Source organism: Dipteris shenzhenensis, chromosome 14 (assembly GCF_047967505.1).
Source record: "Dipteris shenzhenensis isolate YYH24624 ecotype China chromosome 14, Dip_SZ_1.0, whole genome shotgun sequence".
Classification (NCBI taxonomy): Eukaryota; Viridiplantae; Streptophyta; class Polypodiopsida; order Gleicheniales; family Dipteridaceae; genus Dipteris; species Dipteris shenzhenensis.
In genome coordinates this window covers 31,664,053-31,687,132 of record NC_141609.1, presented here as the reverse complement: position 1 = coordinate 31,687,132, position 23,080 = coordinate 31,664,053, and the positions used below count along the sequence as shown (strand labels likewise).

Genomic DNA, 23,080 nt, shown 5'->3' with positions numbered 1-23,080 from the left:
TGTCGCAACATCCCCCCCTCAAGCACAACCCGAGATATCAGGTAATACCAGAGAAAGGAAAAACACCCAGAAGGCAGCAGAGACGCGCTCAAAATGGGGACGAGGAAGAGGTTTGGTGAGGACATCAACGATCATATCATCAGAGGGTAAGTATTGAATGTGCAGTGTGCCACTTTGACAAGATCCCGTATATAATGATAGTGAAGGCCGAAGTGTTTGGAACGGGAGTGGAGAACAGGATTGCGAGTGAGAGCAATGGCACTCCGATTGTCACACCAAAGGGTGATGGAATCAGATGGAAGTAATTGATGAAGATATTCAAGGGAGTCCACGAAGCCACACCACCTTGCAGGAAGCAGAAGAGGCAGCAATGTATTTTGCTTCAATAGAAGAAAAAGCAACGAACTTCTGGGATTCGCTAAACCAACTGATAGCAGCGCCATTGATGTAGAAATGGAGCGACCGGTAGGCTTGTCAATACCCCAATTGGCATCGTTGTAGGCGTGTAGACGGAAGAGGGACGCATTTTGACGACGAAATAAAAGCCCATGGGAAGACATACCTTGAAGATAACGAAGAAGGCGTTTGAGGAGATGCCAATGTGTATTGGAAGGGGAAGAACTAAACTGGGATAAGGCAATAATGAAAAAAGCAAGATCAGGTCTGCAACGTGTAAAGGACACTAGACTCCGATAGGGAAGTTTTCAGGAGAAGTAGAGGAAGAAGTAGAGGACGAGTAAAGAAGAGGAAGAGCACTAGGGTCAAAAGGTATAGCGATAAAATTTGCACACAATTTTCGTATAAGGCATTAACCAAGTTCACCAAGATCGACCATATCAAAAATGGGAACGAAGTTGAGTTTTAACTTTATACAAAGCAGGAAGAGAATTAGCATTTCTCCATGAACGTGAAAAATAGTGTGACCCATCCGACTTCATGCCACATTATGACTAGGAGAACAAGGAAAGTAGAAGTGGAGAGAATGTATCAATTTGAATCAGCAGTAGAGGTAACAAAGAAAAGAGAATAAAGATAGGTGTCAATCTTCTCAAACCATAGGCTTCTCGTGAATCTTCTCAAACCATGAGCGAGAAGCCTGCTTAAGACCTTATATGGATTTTTGAAGACTACATACCATATTGGGATGAGTGGAATCAATAAAGCTAGGAGGCTGAAGCATGTAAATCTCCTCGTGGTTGTCGCATCAAGGAAAGTAGTTTTCACATCCATCTGATGGATCTCGAGATCATATTGAGTGGCAAAGGCAAGAAGGACATGAATAGAAGTAAGTTTGCAATCGGGGAGAAGGTCTCAAAGTAATCAAGACCGGCATCCAGCGAATAGCCTGGGGCCACGAGGCGAGCTTTATACTTGTAGAGGGAGCCATCGACATGGTATTTTTTCTTGAAGATCCATTTACAAGGAATGGGGGTGCAACGAGAGGTTAAAGAAGTGAGAATCCACGTGGAATTTTTGAGAAGGGAAGCGTATTCTTCATCCATAGCTTGGATTCAGATTCATGACTCTGAAGTGCATCATGATAGGAGATGGGATGAGGGCTACCATCAATAGTAGTAAAGGCCTGAGTTTGAAAGGAGGGACAGTTAGCAACATAATATAGTTGGGCATTGTCAATCACTTTGGCAGAGGGTTTGCAGGAGCGAGGAGGTAAAAGACGGTGAGAGGCTCAAGTAAGGAAGGAGATGGAACAAGAAGGGAGGAAGAATTAGGAGGGGGTAAAGAGGCAAGAGACGATGGAGAATTAGAATGGGATGACAGCAGTGGGTAGATGATTTCGGATGCAAAATGCAATGTGAATAGCTTCAACCCAAAAACTGGAATCAAAGTGACTGAGGGCAAGCATGGTGTGGGCAGCATTGTTGCCAATACGATTTTTGTGCTCGGCTACACTATTAAGCTGAGAAGTATATGGCACAATTAATTCGTGAAGAATGCCTGAATGATGGCAATATTCACGAAGAATGCCTAAATGATGACAATATTCTTGAAATTCAGCACTGAGGTATTCACCGCCATTATCAGAGCGCAAAACCTTGACTTTGTAACCTGTTTGAAGTTCTACCATGTGCTTATAAGCCTGAAAGGACTGGAAAGCTTGAGGTTCGTATTTAAGGAAGTAAACCTCCGTCCAACAGCTAGGATCATCGATGAAGGTAATATAATAACGACTACCACCCTTGGAGAGAATAGGAATAGGACCACAAATGTCGGTGTGGACAAGAGCAAGCAGATCAGAACCACGGTGAGCATAACAAGAGAAAGAACGTCGTGATTGTGCTTGCCAAGGATACAAGGTTCACACGTACCAAGGCAGGGATGTGAATCAAGATGTCAATCACAAACTGAACCGTGTGCATGAGCATATTTTAAGGTAGGAAATTTGACATGAGCGAGGCGTTGATGCCAAAAATAGGCATTACAGTTGGCCGTGGCAAGAAGAACGACGTCCTTAATTTGATCTGGATCAGAGAGAAAATAAAGAGAATGTCGACGCACACCTCAGGCAAGAATGGCTTGATCATGCTCATGACGAATAAGACATCTGTGAGAGTGGAATTTGATGATGATGCCCATATCGATGAGACAAGCAACAAAAATAAGGTCTCTTTGAAGAGCAAGAAAATAGAGGACACTAGAGACGCGAAAGATGTCACTGGTGGAGAGACAAAACTCAATGTCGCCGATGCCATGAATGGGAAGCTCAGAATTGTCCCCCATTTGAACACTATGGGGAGAAGGTCAAGCCTTGAAGAAGATGAACCAGCTGTCGCAATGATAAGTCATGTGCTGATTAGCACTAGAATCATGGATGAGATTATCCCCACCAAAGGAAGGGCAGAGTCTAAAGAGGAAGTTGGGGTGACACAAACATGATGCATGCGGGGCTTGTTAGAAAGAATGTCATAAGAACCAAATTTGAGCTCCTTAAGTTGCCTCTCTAGATCAGCTAATTTGCATCGACATTCGAACTCATAATGGCCCTCAATTTGACAGTACCTACACTTGCCTTTCTTGCATGAAGATATAGGACTTGAAGGAGAGCGAATGGGTGCTTGGGAAATTAATGCTTGGTCGGGTCCAGAAGTCTTGGTAGGAGCAACAGAGACAAGTGCATGGTTAGTTGCCTCACACTTTGAATGAAATTAAATTTGTAGTTTTCTCGATGGCCAGAGAGGAAGCTCCCAGTCCAGATGGAGTACCCATTGAGTTCTACCAGCATTTTTGATCATTGTGCAGCAACGATCTCACCAAGCTTTTGAACCATTGATGCGTCAAGGGTGAGCTTCCTTAGTTCCTTAACAAAGGGGTGATCAAGTGAGATTCCTTAGTCCCTTAATAAAGGGGTGATCAAGTTGATTCCAAAATCAAATAATCGATTACATCGGAAGGATTGGCGACTGTTTACTATGCTAAATGGTGCCTACAAGGTGCTTGCCAAAGCAATGGACAATCGCATCAAATTCATGTTGCCACTATTGCTGCATGAACATCAATATGGCTTCATTTTTTGGAGGAGCATACATGATGCAATTCTCAATCTCTTGCTAGCCATTGATTTTGCATTGTTGTAGAGAAAAAGGTTCATGTTATTGAATTTGGGTCTCAAAAAAGCATACGATAGAGTATGCAGGGATTTCATTCTTCACACGATGGTCAAGCTTGGATTTGTTAGGGGTTTTGTAATATGATGCGAACTCTATTCACTCGTCTATTCACCAATGCTACTGCAATCATGGCAATCAATGGTTATCACTATGGTTACTTCCCTCTTTGCCGGTCAGTGCATCAAGGGTGCCCATTGGTCCCATCGCTTTTTGCCACTATTGCAGACCCCCTTCTATGTCAAATTGACCCGCACATCTCTTGTGGAGCAATTCGAGGGCTTCCATCTCCCTAATGGCTCAATGTTGACGTCTCATTCTTTGTAGACGACAATATTAATGTCTTGGAGGCTAATTAGGGGTACTTGCAGTAGCTCATGTTAGTTTACGATACTTTCGCCACCACTGTCTTCGAATCAAGGATTAACACCTCAAAGACCACCATCACGACACTCGATCGCGTAGTGCCACCACCTCGATTGCTTGATCAAGGGTTCAGTTTTTTGCCTCACGAGTTGGTGTTCCGCTATTTGGGATGTTCGATAGGAGTATCTGTTTTGATGAAGCAACAATTGCAGGAGTGCTTGGACAAGCATGCAACCAAGTATTGCAAATGCAGGGACAAATGTCTTTCGCTGCTTGGTCAGATCATTGTGCTCAAACACATTCTCAGTCCCATGATGACCAGTATATGTCTCTATGGTGATCCCTTTCTCTCATGCAGCCTTTGCCTCGTTTGAAGAGATCCCAAAGATTTGATTTGGCGGACTCAATGGCACTTTATCCCTTGGTCATTGGTTGTCACCCCTAAGTCTATAGGGGGTTTGGCATAGAGTCTTTTAAACTGTGCGACCGACTCTGTACAAAATAGGCTCTCAAACTTTCATCGTCTCAACCATGGGTAGTATTAGGAAGGCCCTGGCTTTAACAGCAAGGGGTGTTGGGGTTCACCAATGGTAGTTGTTCTTGGCACGAGACTTTGCTCTCAGAAATCCCTGTCAAGTTCCGTAGTTTAAAATCTTTTGCAAGTTAGTATCCATATGGCGCATGCAGCTAGGCATATGCTTTTGGCAAGGTACGTAGAGATGTGTAAGAGATGGTTTGCTCACATTGAACATTTAAGTTAATCGTAGTCCTTTTGTCAACTATAGAGCGCTTGTCCAATTGAAGCCACACGCATGGCCAGATGACTAAATGCAAGAGGTATTTGTCATTGGCGTGATCTATGGATGGTCGCACTTAGAGTTGTATGCACTTCCGGACCTAGTTGATCAATTTCAGCTCACCACTCGAGAAGCAGAGTTCATTCATGCCACGTTGGCTCGATTAAAGCCAAATTGTACAAACTCTGCATCTCTTTGCTGAAGCCTTGGGCTGCAAGGATGGGTTAATAGTTCTGGCAAGGCATTAGACAAGTTTTAGCTCAAGGATTTTTCGCTTCAATATATCTCCAATGTCCCGCTTTATGGCGTAGAAGGCATGGAAACTGTGGGGCCCTTGGGACTCACTACAGGTATGGGCTCACCAGATTCACGCAATTTGGAAATCTTTCCCATCTCAGAGATTGAACTTTCTTATGTGGTGATAGATTATGTAAATGGAAAAAGTTCTCTCCTTTTTTCCCTATCTGCAATGTGGTCCTTGAGAGTCACTTCCACATTTCTGGCAATGTGTCCTATTGAGGGTGCTTTGTGCAAAATCTGAGTGTGGCTCGCAAGAGCACAAATCTTTGTGCAACCAAAGTGGAATATCACGTTATTGGGGGATAGAGGAAGTCTCAATGATTCCCAATTGCTACTCTGGAGCATTTTGCGTAGCATTATTATTAGGGACATCTGGAAGTTTAGGAATGTAGTAGTTTTTCACTATTGTAAGCCTCCATAGGAGTTCTTTAAAATCCTTCAAGTGAGCATTATTGACTCGCTTGAGTTTTTTAGAAAGCGTCTTTAGATTCTGACTCCAACAGTTTAAGCTCTTAAGGCCATTATGTAATTACAACTTTTTAGCTACTCTTTTTCTTTTCTTATTTAACTTTTAATAAAATTTATTTTGCACAAAAAAAAAAACCTTTCCTAATGAGCAAGTTGAACATTAATGCTAAAATGGAAAGAGATAGTTTAATGATGAATGTATCCCCTAAGTTTTGGCTTTAAATCCCATCAACCACATGCTAATTCAGGTCTAAGCATTGATAAAAGTAGGTTTTACAAGTTCTCTTTCAAATTTGGATTTTAGCATTGTTCAATAATAATGGAGGGCGTGCTTAATATGCCTTTGGTTTTTTATGTTTACAAAAAATGAAAGAGATCTATGTGACTATTGCGTTCAAGATATTGATTTCTCGAGCTACAATACAAATGCGACTATTGTCATTTGGCTAATATGTCACTACCTTATCCATTCACAACACTTAATCGTGATGCTACTCGATGCTAACATTCTCGATGCTCTCAGTCTTGATGCACGGGGAAGGGCCCGTTCACTGGACTTATAACTCTTTTGGGAAGGAAGCCCGTAGCCTCCCTGCCCACACTGTGTGGTTATAATAATTAGATTATATATTATTATAAAAATATTTTAAATTGCTATCATTGCCTTAGATATATAATTGCTCTCAATCGATACTCTTACAACATTCCCACCTTTTGATGCACGTTCTCAGCACGAGGAATATTTGGAGTCAGCAGCAGAGATAGCCACGTTGGACACAAGATTGAAGGATGACAATTCATATGTTTATAGTCCATGTCTGAATATTATATAGGTTGTAATCGAGGATGAATTATGAGCTCTTCTGAGCATAGCCTAATGCATGTATTTTGCACTTCCAATAAAACAACCACCTTGACATTTTCAGAGAGAATCGGGTCCTGTTGGACCTTGTGTTGTGTCTCACATCTATATTTTTACTCATTCTTTATTGTCCTTTATAATAAAATGGTAGGATTCAAGCTCCATTTCAAGTCAGTAGTTACACACACCATGAGAAAGATGGGACTGTGAAGTATTGGGAGCCAGCAATGAATATATGAATGAATGAATGAGTGCATGCCAACAATTGTGAAATATAGGGAGCAATGAATGAATGAATGAATGCCAAGGAAAACAAGGGCAGTGAATGCCAAGGAAAATAAGGGAAATGATGATAAGCAGATTTAATTTGTGATCACGGCATAGGCTACTCAAAAAGCCATAATCTCCCAATAGTATATTTCATTGTGATTATGCTATTGTCTATTTATTTGTGCTTCCTTACTTGGTCTCCTAGGCTGCCTACCCAACCTACTTTCAAAGGGTTGAGTTTGTATTTGTTTTCTTTTGAGAGCCGGTCTTGTTGTGTGAGGCACTTACACCCACCGGACATCTCAGGGAGAAGTGTTTCCCCCGACCTTATGGACTATCAAACTTAACTTAGAGAGGGGAGAAGATTACGGGACCTGATGGATTAGGTGACCACACTAAAACTCCATTAACGTGACCCTATTCTGTGAGAGGTGCTCTCAAATTGAAAAGCATACAAAATCAAATGCTTTATGAGGCATCTAGAAGAAGACTTAGTAAAAGAGCCATTTGTACAGTGTGGTACCTTGTGATTGACGGAGTATCGCTCAACTCTTCGAAATGGATCGTCGTCGTTTGGCGTTCTGATCGAAAACTAACAGATTTTGGGATTTTGGGTTCCTTCCGAGATCGTTTGGCCTTGTGATCGATCAACAGATTTTTCGGTTCCTTCCATCGATCCGTCCGGAGCAAAATCACTGAATTCCTGAGTGCCCAATTTCATCTCCTGCTTCTGGAATCATGGGGATTATGGCTTCTTGCCTTGCCTCCTGCTGCGCTTCTTGTGCCTGCGAGGCCTGCCGTTCCGTAGCCGGGGGCATCAGCCGTAGATCCGCTCGGATTGCCTACTGCGGCTTGTTCACGCTTTCCCTCATCATCGCCCTCATCTTCAGGGAGCTCGCAGCACCGCTCATGGAAAAGATTCCATGTACTAGTGCTTTTTTCCCACTATTATCTGCTCTGTCTGCATAGCATCTATTTAATACACTGAATCTAATGAATACATGCTCGCTCTTGACGCAGGGATAAACACCTTCGCCCACGTCCCAGATAAAGAATGGTTTGAGACGCAGGCTGTTGTGCGTGTGAGCCTGGGAAATTTCTTGTTTTTCGTTGCATTCGCTCTACTCATGGTTGGAGTAAAGGACCAGAGAGATACACGCGATTCATGGCACCACGGGGGGTGGATGTTGAAGTTTATGATGTGGTCCGTGCTGATAGTATTAATGTTTTTTCTTCCGAACGGAGCTATATATGCATATGGTACGATTCAACTCTCATCAAGTTTTGTTTTCCCGCATAAGTTACTTACGGTGATAGGCCAGCCCTTTCCACAATGAATGGTTTTGTAAATGGAGCGTGGACAATTGTTTTGCTACTTCAATCGAGTTCCTTCTTTTAAGGGATTCCATCTTGTATGATGCCTTAGTAGTTTACTTAGTGGGTAAGTACTGAGCACAACCAAATTAACGCACCCTCGTACGTGAACTGGGGGAAGAAATCTTTCTCACCTACTTTTGAGCTTCCTTGTTTTGCAGAGACGATGGCCAAATTTGGTTCTGGAGTATTCTTGCTAGTTCAAGTCATCCTCTTGTTGGATTTTACCCATGGGTGGAATGCAGCATGGGTAGAGAAGGATGAAAAGTTTTGGTATGCTATTTGATGCTTTCTTCTATTCTAATGAAGATATGAAGTAATTGTAAGTTTTGATATCAACGTCTGGACATGAAGAAAATATTTATCCTCTTTTCCAATTCCTTGTTTTGCAGGTACATCGCCTTGCTACTTGCATCCGTAATTTGCTACGCAGGAACTTTCATACTTTCTGGCTTTCTTTTCCATTGGTTTACTCCTTCTGGGCACGACTGTCAGCTGAATACGTTCTTCATTGTGATGACACTTGTTCTTGCAATAGCATTTTCTGTCATTTCACTTCATCCGAAGGTGACTGTTTGTTTTACCTATATTATGAACATGTTTTCTTTCTCTGTTTCTAGGTAGTTTTGAGTTCTTTTGAAATTGTATTGGCAATTATTGCATCTAGGCTCTGACTAATTTAATCCAATAGCTCATATCTCACTCTCTACTCCACAAGATCCAGCGCTGCCTGCTCCTACACGCTTTGCGCTAAACTGTGATTGGCTGTAGTGTCTTCTTGTTGTTGCCACAGCCTGCACATCCCCAGGAGCCATCTGCATGCTATCCAATTGTTGGACAGTCTGTTCCCTTGCCTCCAAACTTCCCTTTTCTCATTGTATGTGCTGCCTACCTGTGCCAGATCTTGTACCTCGAAGCATTGGAGCAAGATTGGATGCTCGAAGCTCTTACCAGCCCCTTTCTGAAAAAATGGAAATTTTCTTGGAGATGTTCCACGCTTATATCTGGGCCCATGTGCAGCCCAAATGGTGCTGGCTGTCCCAAAATGGACAGATCTGCCCAACAGGGTGGATCCAAATCAAGCATAGGAAGGATCATATGCTGCCCACATGTCAGCCAATACGCTGTCCATGTGGCAGCCTCTTTCTTTCCCTCATCCCTGCGCACTCCTCTAATAGGGGTTTACATTGGGGAGTAGACCTTACTTTACCAACACCCCCTTTGAACGAGCTAATGTGAGCAGCAGCCCATTTCTTGAAGAATGCTTTATTTTCTTCCTCAGAACAGCGCTCAAGAACACGTCCAAGGCATCCTGCAAGTCTGGTCCACATAGTTATATGTGGATTTCCAGCTCTTCCAGGTTCTGCTTTCTGATGACATGGTACATGTCTTCTAGAATCTGCTCTGCATTGTCCCGACCTCCATTTGGGTTGGTGCTTCCTTCAGAATTCGATGACAAAGAAGTCCTGATCTGGTTAAAGGATACGGAATAGATCATGGCACGAGAAACAGAGGAACTGGATAAGATAAGAGCTTTGCTGGCCCACGTGGATGCAAACAATGTATAATTGTGTAAGAGAGATATGGGCACGTCAGCTACGAGACTCTCAGAGGGCTGGATTCGTGTATGGACTTCCACATTGCGACATCTCAAAAGTCTGCCCGGCTTGCATGGAGGGCAAGCAGCACCGAGTGGCGTTGTTGAAGGAGGCTACATAGAGAGCCAAGATTCTGCTAGAGTTGGCACATTCCCAAAGATGCGGAAGATGTCTACCACATCACACATTGGAGCCTGGTATTTTCATACTTTCATTGGTGATTTCAGTAGGATGACATGGGTCTTTTGCATAGCAGAGAAATGTTAGGCCTTTAGTAAGTTTAAGGAGTTAAAGGCCAGAGTCGAGAAGGAAATAAAAAACATTCTAAACTGACCAAGGGCCTTCAACACCTACTGTAAGAAAGAGGGGATCAAGAGCACATCAAGAGACAGTTAACCACTGGGCGGCAGAGCGGAAAATTTTGGGTGATCACAAAGATGGGTCTATGTGCGTGGAAGGGGAGGAAGCTTCCCAGATCTTATTGGGATGTGGCAGTCCATGTGGTAGTACACATCCGGAACATGACAAAGACCAATTAAAAACTTCATTTGAGGCATATTATGGTAAGAAACCCTTCATTTCCTATTTAAGGGTTTGGTGCTTTTGTACATGTGAACAAGAAGCTGCTGGTGAGCAGAGATGTAGTTTTCCAGGAAAAAGAGTTTGAGCCACAAGTGTTTGCACCAAAGGCTCTAGTTGTTCCTCCCCCAAAGACCGAGCCACAAGTAACTGCACCAAAGGCTCTAGTCGTTCCTCTCCCAAAGACCCAGGCTTGCCAGTACACAAGAAAAGGATCCAAAGATTGAAGACTCAGAATCAAAGTCAGCAGGACCTAAGCCACTGAGCAAAGAAACGGAACTTATCAAGATGGTGCTTGAAGTCCCTGGAGGAGTTATTCCATAGAGTAGTTCGGAGGTGAGGAGATCGCAAAGCCATCAAAAAGCTCGTACTGCAAACTATACCCTAATAGTTCAGATTTAACAGATCATGGAACCAAGAACCTTTGAGGAAGCGAAGCAAAGTCGAGAGTGGCGGGCTACCAGGGAAGTAGAAATGGAGCCATTCTGAAAAACTACACCTAGGATTTGGTTGATGGACCTCGAAAGAGGAATATCATTGGAATCAAGTGGGTTAATTCTGCCAAGTACAAATCTGAGGGTACCTTGGATAAGTACAAAGAAAGACTTGCTAGCAAAGACTATGCACAGGATGAGGGAGTTGATTATGGGGAAACATTTGCTCCTACAGCTAGAAAGGTAGACTTCACGACCATTTGAAAAATTGGCCACCAATGGTGGGCAGCCAAAAGCTATGACCATGCCTATAAATGCAGAGCTACAAGAGGAAGTCTATGTTGAACAACTAGAGAACTTGGTACCACGCTTGTTACAGCCCATATAAGCCTTGTGAAGTCTGCATAAGGTGACAAGAGTCAAAGTCAGTTGCAGCTCATGCAGAGAGTGAAAATAATGATGGGCAGTATACTGATAGTGGTGCCTCGAGACATGTCAACAGAAAGGTTCAAGGTGTCGCAGCCTACACACCCGGTAACTGTTGGAGATAACAGGAAGTGCTCAGTCAAATGGATCAGGAGCATTCTATTCACCATGGGCTTCTTGGATCTTCCTCCTGTGATCACGTGTGATACCTCCTTCTATGAAAATAGGTTTTGCATTAGATGGACTACAGGATAAGCCTAAGTCATCTATTCTTAGACCTGACTGGTCTGTAGAAGTGCCGACCTGTCTCAGTTCCTGCCAGGCCTATAAATAGGCCCTGGCCCTGCCTTTAAAACTGCCTTGCAACCATGCAGCACTGCTGCAAATCCGCAGCTGTGTGCAGATCCTTTTCAGCCTGGCACAGCCCTAATTGTGGGCCTACACCAGCTTCTACTGCCCAGGTCTAGTGAACCCTAAGTCTTCATATGGGGGCTCACAGGTGGGTCAGTGACCTTTTAACAGATTATGCCTGCCTTAGAGGATAGAACTATATAATCTCATTTTGGGCTTCGTCTGACGGTACCAAGATGTCTATAGGATGTGGATGCACGATGGAATTTATGGTTTTCAACCTTGACCGTGACTATCATGAGATTAAAACTGCACACGGTGTTTGTTTTCAGAGGATGAGTTTGGGCATATTCCCTGATTCATCTAGATATTTGTCCATAGGATGTAGAAATCCTAAGGAGTGGGTACGGAACCCCTGTGGATGTGGAGAGCATCCCGGTTCCATGATGCAGAAGCCGTATGGGTTAGAGAGAGAGAGAGAGAGAGAGAGAGAGAGAGAGAGAGAGAAGGGGGGGGGGGATTGACATGCCTGTACATGTATCCTGTGCCTGCGTCCTGCTTTACATAAGGAGGGTTATAGAATGTACTGCATGCAACTCTTTGGTGTGAAACCACACAACATTTGCTCATACTTACGATGTTAGACCCGAAAAACATTTCTTTCAAGCTCCTGCGAATGCTCCCACCCCTCCCCGCTCCCGTCTACCTCCCTCGCGCTGCGCGGCCCCCTCCCCCCTTCCCCTCCTCCCTCTCCGCCGCTTCTCCGCTCGCAGCCGCCGCACCTCCCCCCGTCCCCCTCTCCTCCTTCTCCGCCCGCCATCCCCCCCCCCCCTCCTTTCTCCGCCCCTCCACCCTTCCTTGCCTCCCCCCCCCTCGCGTTGCGCTACCACCCCCCTGCCCCTTTCCTCCCCCTTCCCCACCCTTGCGCCACGCTGCCACCCCCCCCCCTTCCCCCCCCTTCCCTCCCTCCTCTCCTCCTTGCTTCCCCGCCCCCCCTCGCATCGCGCTGCCACACCCTCGCTCTCCTCCCTCCCCTTCCCCGTCCTGCGCCGCGCTGCCACCCCCCCTTCCTCTTCCTTTCCTCCCCTCCCTCGCCATTCCCTCCCCACTCTACCACCTCTCCTCCCCCCGCTTCCTCGTACATCTCCATCCCTCCCTCTTTCCTCCCCCGCCTCCGCCCCATTCCTCTCTCCCTCGCCTCTACCACTTCCTTTCCCCCGCCTTTTGGAGCTTTCACAGTTTGTCGGTGCGGTATGGCGGTCGTAAGTCCGGAACCGGTGGCCCAGACGGACCCCCCCTCCTTCAGCCTACCGCATAACACTGACAGAGCATCAGGTCTCCTTGGTGAAGCAGGCTGCCACTGACTTTTCCCAGACGTCCGTTTATGGGAGAGTCATTGGCTACGCCCCTTCATGAGCAGACATCAGGGACTGGTGGACTGGTTGCAGTCCACTCTTTACCTTGAGGACAGCCACATTGAGGAGGTCGCACTCATGGGGCGTGGTATCTTCTGGCTCAAGCTCTCCTCAGCACAGGCTGCGAGCGATATGGTTAGACGGTCCCCTACCTCTGTGGGTGGGAAGATCATCCTTATGGTCCCATGGTATAGGGGTTTCAGTGTAGCGGACTTCGATGCCCGCTTTCGCATTCCCCGCCATCCAGTTACCCTCAACTTCCCAGGCCTCGCAACAGAGCTTCGCCCGATCATCAAGGACTTGGGAGCGCACTTTGGTTGGCCCATGCAGAACACCTTCGTTGATGCGGCGGCAGCCCAAATGGTGCCACGTGTCAAAGTGGCAGTCCTAGATCCGCAGAGTATCCTCTCGAAGTTTGAGATCGAGACGGACATAGGTGTGGTGATGCAGCGCATTATGGTCACTGGTCACCCAGGTCAGTGTCTGAGATGCCACGGCTTTGGGCACTAGGCGCGCTCTTGCCCTCACTGCACGAGGACAGAACCTCAGATGGTCCCCATCCAAGCAACTCAGGATCCCCCTGTTAGGCATCGACACCCCCTCCCGAAGGGGAAGGTTGGATTGAGGTCAAAAGGAAACGGAAAGGAAACAAAACAGTAACAAAAAAGCCCCTCCCTCTCCAGCAAGAGACCCCTGTGGTCACCAGTCAGCAGCAGCCCGGGAAGGGGAAGGAGAAAGGGAAGGAGAAGGTCAACCAGCCTCCCCCTCATCCTTCACGCCGCCCCCCCTCTCCTCCCCCCTCCTCCTCGGTTCCTCTATCTCCCCCTCCCTCTGGGACCCCCCTCGGCACCTTTGGTTTCAACCCCCCCCTCTCTCTCGAGCATGTTCCTGCGGGAACCCCCCATCCGCCTGCAACCCCGAAGCCAGCACAGACCTCCGCGCCTATCCCCCCTGGCTCGGTGAAGGGGAGAGGCCCTTCCTCGCAGACAGCTAGCACCACTCCAGCTCCTTCGATAGCTAGCACTTCTCTTTTTGGTTCTAACTCCTCATCTTTGTCCCCAAGGGCAGCTCCTAGAGCTCTACCATTGGAGTTTTACCGAGCAGGACCTTGGGATTACTTGGATGCAGCTGGTATTGGCTCCTTCCCTGCATGCCTAGACATCAGCATCTTCTTCCTCCGAAAGGGGGCGGAGGGTAAGGTGTCCGTCCTTGCCCCTCATGATGGTCCTAGCTATTCCTTCACTATCACCAGTGACGGGAATGAGCAATGGACGAATGAAAATGTTTGGGAGACGATTCGTGATCAGTCCCAGGAGCAGGTGCAGGACTGGATCGGTAGTAGAGCAGCAGAGCTTCTTCAACAGCAGTGGAAGTGACACATCCCAGCACTCCTGAAACCCCTGATCTGCAAAATAACCACACACAACATCAGAACTGAGCAGGCTGCTCACCACCCAACCGTGACATCTACGGGATATGATCCCGAATCAGAAGATGTCCCCCCGAGCCACGAGCTGAGCTACTGGCACGAACTCCCAATCAGATCCCAACCAGCCTGGTGTCCCATACCACCAGGTGGCGCTGTGAAGCCCTGGATCTGCCACTGGGCCTTGGGCTACGCTAAGATGCAGGCGCGCGTCCGCGACACAATCCAGGATCAGACCTAGCACCTGGGAACGAGACTTGCTCCCATCTGCACACTGAGAACTGAACCCCCTGGGCCTCTTTTATAGACTCGGGCCCCGGCGCCAAAAATAGCGAAGACCTATAAATAGTTCATACCCTTGCCACTCAACCCGAGAATCAAGCCTGCCTAGCTCTAAGCCTCCCCAGGCTAACCTGAGCTAGTTCTGTGTACCTAGTACACGTCAGATACCGATCCGTGCACATGACATACATAAACCCTGCTGCTAGCTGAATCTTTTTCTCGTCTGGATAGGGGTGAAATTGGAAGTGAACTTGCCACTTGTGCAGCCAAGTGTCAACCACCTCCTTTGTTCTTGACTTCTGGTCACCTGGAAAGGGATCCGGAGTGATATTCGGGCCTAGCACGGAGGCCATGGCATCCACATGCGTGAGTGCCTAAACCGTGCTAGCCAGAAGAGTCAAGGTAGCTTGTATCCCTTGGAGTTGCTGTGTCAACCCCGATTGATTAGCGTTGACCTGCTCAAATTTACCATCTAGAGCAGTCGTGAACTCACTGAAGGCTTTCTTAGTGATCAGGTCGTCATAGAGACCCTGATCATCCTCCCCCACTGGAGTGTAATCTAATTCCTGCTCTCCCATAGTGAACTCGGGATTCGGAGCATCAGACATGGCTGAATACTAACTCGATTACAGGCTGAGAGAAATAAATAACTGAAACGGAGCACGGAGGGAGATGGAGTAGAAGAAAACCGTCCCAGATAAATCTGACAGAAAGGATGCTGAAATCTGGAAGACCACGAACCCTGTTGCCTCCCCGAATCTGCAACCGGATGCGCAGTCAATGGTGGAGGCTGTACGGACTGCTGACGTGGCCTGTACGGCTGCTGACGCAGTCCGTACGGTGGCTGTAGGTGCAGGCGCAGCTGCTGTACGGAGCAGCAGCAGGTACCGAAGGTGACAGTACAGTCCGTACAGGCTGTACGGCTGTAGCTGCAGCTGTACGGGCTGGTACGGGAGCCTTGGGAGCAGCGCTGGGCTGACGCAGGCAGGGGCTGCAGCAGAGGAGCTGGTCGAAGCTGAAGGGCGAGGCGGGCTGGCTCAGATCTCAAGGTAAGATCTCGAAACTGGGGCTGCTTGTGGGTTGCCTAGCTCCCAGCCCCTACCTATATAGGGTGCAGGGCGGCCTAATTTGGAAGCTAGGCTTCCAAAGAAGGCTGAGCCCCTCCAGCTTTGGAGGGGTGCTTTTACGAAAAAAGCACCTGAGCCCCTCCAACTTTGGAGGGGTGCTTTTTCGCAAAAAAGCACCTTCCCCCTGCCCTTCTTCCTGCGCAGGCTGCACGCAGCCCTAGGCAGGCTGTTCGCAGCCTGTTGCGCAGGCTGTGGTCAGCCTGTTGCGCAGGCTGTCCTGCCCCTACAGCCTCGCCTCTTCTACTCCCCGCATACTCTACTCCTAGGCTGTCAATTTCCTGCCCTACGCTCCTTCCTTTCTGCTCTCCTTCTCCTCCCTCAGACTTCTCTCTGTAGCCTTCAGAATTTTCGATTCTATTTCACTCCTCTTCTTCTTCCTTTTCCAGATATTTCCTCACCCCTTCTACCCCAGGTAGACAGCAAATACGCAGCAGGAAATCTCGAATTTTAGGGCATACCTGGAAGAGAAATCCGTCAAATTTCTCGCATCAGAAGTTCCTACCTCAGGACCTGGCTCTGATACCAACTGACACGTCCCAGCACTCCTGAAACCCCTGATCTGCAAAATAACCACACACAACATCAGAACTGAGCAGGCTGCTCACCACCCAACCGTGACATCTACGGGATATGATCCCGAATCAGAAGATGTCCCCCCGAGCCACGAGCTGAGCTACTGGCACGAACTCCCAATCAGATCCCAACCAGCCTGGTGTCCCATACCACCAGGTGGCGCTGTGAAGCCCTGGATCTGCCACTGGGCCTTGGGCTACGCTAAGATGCAGGCGCGCGTCCGCGACACAATCCAGGATCAGACCTAGCACCTGGGAACGAGACTTGCTCCCATCTGCACACTGAGAACTGAACCCCCTGGGCCTCTTTTATAGACTCGGGCCCCGGCGCCAAAAATAGCGAAGACCTATAAATAGTTCATACCCTTGCCACTCAACCCGAGAATCAAGCCTGCCTAGCTCTAAGCCTCCCCAGGCTAACCTGAGCTAGTTCTGTGTACCTAGTACACGTCAGATACCGATCCGTGCACATGACAGGAAGGAGGGTGATGTTCGTCTGAGATGGCGCCACAGCGCCAAACGCTTCCGCCTTTTGGTCATCATTCGACCGCCTCTGGAGTGGATCTACGTGGAAGGGCTCCGTCCTTGGAGGACCTCAGAGATAGCGGGCTACTACAGTATTTCCTTGGCGGAGGCTTCGAGTTGGTTGGAGAGAGCTTATCACCATGGGACGAAGGGCCTTTCCCCTTTGCTGAAGGTTTTAGAGGATGGGTCTGATGATCCGGCCTCTCCTTCGAAACCTTCATAGAAGCGCCTTCGTCTGCACATTGGACATCCTTCGACCACCTCGACATCGACCACAAGCAGACAACTGTTTGTGGCCCATCTCTCCTCTTCATGAGTATACACATTATCTCTTGGAACGTCAACGAGTTCCACTCATCAGGAACCCGCGGCCCCAAGAAGATGGTGCTCAGACAGGAGCTCCAACCAGCTTTGGTGGGAAGGGTAGATGTGCTCCTATTACAGGAACACAAGCTTTCGGCTTCTCAGACCAGTAAATGTAGGAAGGTCCTCACAGGACGCTCCCATACCTACTGGGAACCTTCGATTGGCGAGCAGGGGAGGAGCGGGGGTGTCTGTACCTCCATCGACGCTTCTCTAGTTCAGCATGTGTGTGGTTTTGGCACCTTGATCCCAGGACGAGCGCTTTGGGTGGGCTTGAATATTGAGGGATCCCGCATCGGCATCCTCAATATCTATGCCCCGATCGACCTTAGACGGAGAGTCGCTTTCTGGAGCTCTTTGACAGACTTGTTGCCAGAGATGGATTCTTGGATTGTAGGAGGGGATTTCAATAACCTTGAGACTTTAGAGGATCAGCAGGGATGGGGCCCAGAGTTCCTCGGTGTAGCTCAGGCGGAGCAAGCGGAATGGGACTCCTTCGGGTTCGCTGTGGGAGGATGGGACAGTTGGAGGGAGCCTTCCTTCTGCAGATGGATAGGGAGCCTGGACTTCTCTTGGGGTTACAAGAGGGAGGGAGACAGACTTTTGGAGTGGTTGGACCGTTTCTATGTCAGTGATTGGGCGATAGGCAGAGGTGGAGAGTCAGGGGTGGTTCTAGGGACGACCCTCTCTGACCATGCCCCAGTCATCCTAGTCCTGGACTCAGCTTCTCATTCCTTACCTCCCCGCTCGTGCCGGATCCCAGACTCCATCTACTCCAGAGCAGCGGGTCGCAGCAGGATAGTGGACGTGTGGGATTAGGATTGGGACCCCATGGGGGATATGGCAGCTTAGGTTCTTACCGAGTCTAGTCTCATATGTCAGTAGGAGGCGACTTTGGTCAGGCAGCAGTGGTGGGCGAAGGAGAGGGGTCTCAGACGAGACCTTGCCTCAATACAACGGATGCAACAGTCTTCTCAAGGCTCTGAGGAGCTCAAACGACAGGAGGTTAGAGCCCGAGCCATGTTAGAGAAGATCACCTAGCGACGCTCAGAGTTCTCGTTTCATGCTTCCAAGTCCTTTTGGGCTAGGAAAGGCGACAGGGTGTGCAGAGAGTTCTTCAGGACTCATGGTGAGAGGTCAGCAGGGGAACAGCTCCGATCTCTTAGAGCGCAGGATGGTAGTGTCAGGACAGATCCAGACGAGGTCAGGGACTTGGCGATATATTTCTACAGATCCTTGTTCCAGCAGGAGCCCCCAGACCCTCGTGCCCGTCGATGCCAGGAGGAGGTGTGGAGGTATACGCCGTCGCTCGTGCTGCCTAGCATGAGTGAAACCCTTCTCGCCCCATTCACCGTGGTAGAGATGCAGGATGCTGTGAGCGATATTGATAGGCAGAAATGCCTAGGTGAGGATGGGCTCTCTAGAGCTTTCTTCATCACCTTCTGGGAGCAGATCCACTAGCCCTTGCTCGCAGCCTTCCAGCATATCTTCTCCAACGGACAGATGCCAGAGAGCCTTGTGACAGGCTTGATTTGCCTCATCCCCAAAGGGGGGGGCCGTCAGGAGATTAGACAGTGGCGCCCTATCACCCTCCTCTTGACTGCCTATAAAATCCTCGCCAAGATGATCAGTAGCCGCATCCGACCCTTGCTACATGACTTGATCCATGACACCCAGAGTGGTTTTGTCCAAGATCGCAGCATTTTGGACAACATGTTCACATTCTCAGAGGCGACGGAGTGGGCCCAGCATAGTGGCCAGCACCTCGCCATACTCCTTGACTTTGAGAAGGCGTACGACAGGGTAGACTGGTCCTTCTTGGAGGGCACACTTTCTCGGTTCGGTTTTCCGGACGAGTGGATCAGAGGTATTGCTAGCCTCTATAGATCGGCCTCTAGTCGGGTTATCATCAGTGGCAGGATGGGGGAGAGATTCACCCTTGAGCGCTTGGTACGTCAGGGCTGCCCGCTTGCGCCCTACCTCGTCCTATTTTTTGCGGAGGCCATGACTCACTTCCTATGAGCCCGTACCACTGGTCTTCGAGGGATGCGCCTCCCTTTTCGGGATGATGCATAACTTCTGGATTCCGAGTATGCAGACGACACGGCCCTGTATGTGCAGGATGATATCGAGTCATTGGAGCGAGTGAGACTGTCTTTAGAGGTTTTTTGCCTAGCCGCTGGGGCGAAAATCAACTGGCATAAGTCAGTTGGTTTTCTTACGGATCCGGGAGCCAATTCACAGTGGGGTATTTTCCTGGTTTCGTTGGATCCCTAGAGGACAGAGGACACGTTACTTGGGATTCCAGGTAGGACTGGATATCACGCCGGCTCAGCAGTTCCTACCGGTCCTAGTTTCCATACGACGGAAGCTAGCCTTCTGGAGCACGGCTCGGCTATCTCTGGCAGGCAGGGCTCTTGTGGTCAATCAGGTCCTTCTAGCCACCGCTTGGTACGTGGCTTCTTGTTGGTGTTTCTCGAGATCGTGCGTAGCCCAGTTGAGGAGACTGGTGCGGAACTTTCTGTGGTCTGGCTCAGATGGTTCCGGCACCACTAGAGCCCGGGTCGCCTGGCAGACGGTCATTCTCTCCTAGACAGAGGGCGGTCTTGGCATCATAGATCCAGAAAAGCATTACTTGGCAAGTTAGTCATCCGCGGTCTGACCCTAGGAGGGCAGACGTGGAAGCTCTTGCTTCAGCATGGTCTCAGCGCGTGTATCCCCCAGAGAGGGGGCGATTGGCAGTCGTCTATCTGGTGGATTTTCACTTCAGCCCCGTTGACTCAGCCCCGTTTCCCCTTCCTCCGCGGCCTCATCTCGGTCTGGAGGAAGTTGCGGCACAGCCCCTCTCAGGTTCCCCCCAGCTGCCGAGAGGAGGTAGACAGACAGCCCCTGAGCTGGAGCAGCCAGGTGATAGATGATACAGGTCGCCAACTTGGAGAGAGATCCCATATCCCATGGGCGCTCTGGGCGCGTGGGCCTGTGCACTTGTTCCGGGTTTGGAGGGATGTCTATAGCCAGTTGGGCCCAGGCGAGCTGGCAATAGCAGTAGGTACAGCACGTGGGATCCAGGCTCGGCAAGCGAAGATCGATGCTGCCATTCTTGCAGGTTGGAGGATTCCAGTGATCACCAGACAGCTCTTCCCAGGAGATGAGAGGTGGCTAGGGCAGTTCACACCCCGCGGCATTCCTTTGGTGGTTGCAGGCCTTTTCTCGGACTCCTCGATCCACTTCTTCTCCGTCGCCGATGGTAGCCGTCTCCAGAGCAGAGAGGTCGTGATCGACCCCCAGCTTGTGTGGCAGCGCCTTTGCATCATAGGGTTGCAAGGGAAAGCATGGCATATAGACCCCCTGATTGTTCAAGACCAGGATTGGAGACTCTGGATTTGGGAGGGTCGCTCCTTGACAGAGGTGGAGTGGGACCCAGGGGAGTGGCGCTGGCCACCACTGGAGACCTCAGAGAACCCTACCCCCTTCTTCTCATACAGTGCACGTACCGGTAGGCGTGCTCTTGGGGCTCTCCAGCGCAGGCTACCCACCCAGGCACAAAGTTGGTATGCCCAAGGGATATCTCTGGTTTTTCTTTGTATATTTTGGAAGACTCTTTGGGCAAGTTGGCGGCCAGGAAGATCTCTTATTTTCTTTGGATGGTGGTCCACAAGGGGCTACCAGTTGGGAGATGGCTGAGGCAGATGGGGCAGGAGGGGCACTGCCAGATGTGTTTTCAGGAGTCGTCGTCCGTGAAGCACTGCCTTTGGAGCTGCTCGCATGCTGAGACAGTGTGGAAGGGAGTCATGGGGATCTTAGCGAGGGCTGCACCTGAGCTAGGATCGGTCACTTGGGGAGCCGTTTGCTAGTGCAGCACCGAGATGGGACATCACTTGGCTTATGAGTTCTCCCGGCAGGATCCAGTTTTCTTCATCACGCAGGCCACCTGGGCATACATGGACAGCTTCCCTTGGCATCTGACAGAGACAGATGCAGGAGCGATGACTCGGCACCCAGTTTGGGAGATCATAGGGAGTATCGTAGGCTGGCATATCTGGACTTCAGATGTGCGCAGACCCTAGGAGATCAGGTTTCCTCTGCTACCCAGACCCTAGCGGACATCTGGAGCACGATCATTCACACGCTCAAGGGTCAGTGGGATCAGATTCAAGGGGAGACCCGGGCAGGGAAGGAGAAGCGACGGTGCTTCCTTCGCGACTGGGACCATCAAGAGCTGTTCTTCCAGCACTCTGCTCAGAGTCTTCAGTGGCATTACTCCCCCCCACCGTGGCTGTTTGTCCACACCAGATGATTATGCCCTGAGAGGCTTGTAATTATTTTGTCACCACGGGCTGATCTGTTTTGTGATTACAGCCCGCTGGCCTTTAGGCCTTCCTGTACTCTCGTTTTCAAGCAATATAACTAGCACTACTTTTTGCGCAAAAAAAACTACTTACGATGTCAGCTTTGGGAATGCACCTTAGAGCTTGTTGAAGTCTGTTTTGAAATCTGAGAGGTATGTGAGGGAGGGAGGGAGGGATTGATTAACATGCCTGTACCACGTGTCCTGTGCCTGCTTCCTGCTTTACATAAGCAGGGTTGTAGAATTGCATGCTATTCTTTGGTGTGATGCCACACAACATTTGCTCATACTTCCATATCACATTTGGGAATGCACCTTTGAGCTTGTTGAAGTATTGACCTGTTTTGAAATCTAATGTCACATAATTCTCGGCTGCGCTATGGTGAGTCTGAGTAATAAGACCAATAAAGCCAAGTCAAGGACTACCAATCTTGTGTTAAGACTCAGTTTGGTTATTGTAAATAGGCTTCTATAGGTTACTATTTTTTCCCTTTTCACCAAAGCTATCTTTAGTTGCATGGAGAATTGAGTAAGTACGCTTCTACAGTTTGCTATTTTTCACCTCAACACTATTTTTTTTCCAATCTACGCTATAAATCTAAATATCACTAGGTTTTCATGTAGAGAGATAGCAGATACACTTAGGCATTGGTTTTCAGTGAGCACTGTTAGATTCTAAGGTATGCATGATTGTGTGAACAGGTGAGTGGAAGCTTATTGCCAGCATCCGTTATATCCCTCTATTGTACGTACTTGTGCTATAGTGGACTTTCAAGTGAGCCACGTGACTATGAATGTAATGGTCTGCACAACCATGTGAAAGCAGTCTCAACAGGCACTCTTGTTCTGGGCTTGCTTACAACCGTTCTTTCAGTTGTATACTCCGCTGTTCGTGCTGGTTCGTCCACAACATTGCTTTCTCCTCCATCTTCTCCAAGAGCAGGTAACCATTGGGTTTTCTTGCTTGTTTTGCATTGTGCACACTATCGTGCTGAGCTGAAAGTGAACTTTTTTATGGATCACAGATCGACAGAAACCTTTGATACCATTTGAAGGTGGGGAGGATGATGGAGATTCTGTAAAAAATGAACCAAAGCCAGTGACCTATGTATATTCATTTTTCCATCTTATCTTTGCACTTGCCAGTATGTACTCAGCTATGTTATTGACGGGCTGGACATATGCAAAAAGTGATGGCCAAGAGCTGATCGACATTGGCTGGCCATCTGTTTGGGTGCGCCTGTCCACACAATGGGTCACTGCTGCCCTCTTCATATGGTCTCTGATTGCTCCTATAGTCTTTCCTGACCGGGAGTTTTATTGATCTGAAGGGGTAATGCCTGAAGAGCTGCAATGGGTGATCGTTTGTTAAATGGCCTCGAACGAGGCTGAAAGTATGGAGTATAAAACAGTTCTATTGACTAAGGTGAACACCTAATGTGTGACGGATTTTAAAGTGTAGCTTACTTTCTTACAATTATGACTCTGTAAATAATTAGTATTTCTCAAGTAAGAATTGGTTGCATGTTGTCTTGTATGTAATGAACATATTTGTGTTTGTGGGGTTGTGATAA

The 23,080-nt window shown here is 48.5% G+C and overlaps 1 protein-coding gene across 1 annotated transcript; it reads left to right on the top strand.

The window, feature by feature from the left end:
• The first annotated feature begins 7,091 nt into the window (after window positions 1-7,091).
• LOC147894477 (uncharacterized) lies at window positions 7,092-23,080 on the top strand. The gene is made up of 6 exons (XM_087384629.1): window positions 7,092-7,611; window positions 7,707-7,946; window positions 8,222-8,333; window positions 8,453-8,627; window positions 22,209-22,449; window positions 22,532-23,080. The coding sequence occupies exons 1-6, from the start codon at window positions 7,425-7,427 to the stop codon at window positions 22,828-22,830; spliced, it is 1,254 nt and encodes a 417-aa protein (XP_087240755.1). The 5' UTR covers window positions 7,092-7,424; the 3' UTR covers window positions 22,831-23,080.

What these genes read in the sequence shown, in the direction of transcription:
- LOC147894477 (XM_087384629.1), top strand. Translation starts at nt 7,425, where the DNA reads ATGGGGATTATGGCTTCTTGCCTTGCCTCCTGCTGCGCTTCTTGTGCC. An exon ending in CGGAGCTATATATGCATATG is followed by an intron (nt 7,947 to 8,221) that starts GTACGATTCAAC and finishes CTTGTTTTGCAG; the next exon opens with AGACGATGGCCAAATTTGGT. An exon ending in TCATTTCACTTCATCCGAAG is followed by an intron (nt 8,628 to 22,208) that starts GTGACTGTTTGT and finishes TTGTGTGAACAG; the next exon opens with GTGAGTGGAAGCTTATTGCC.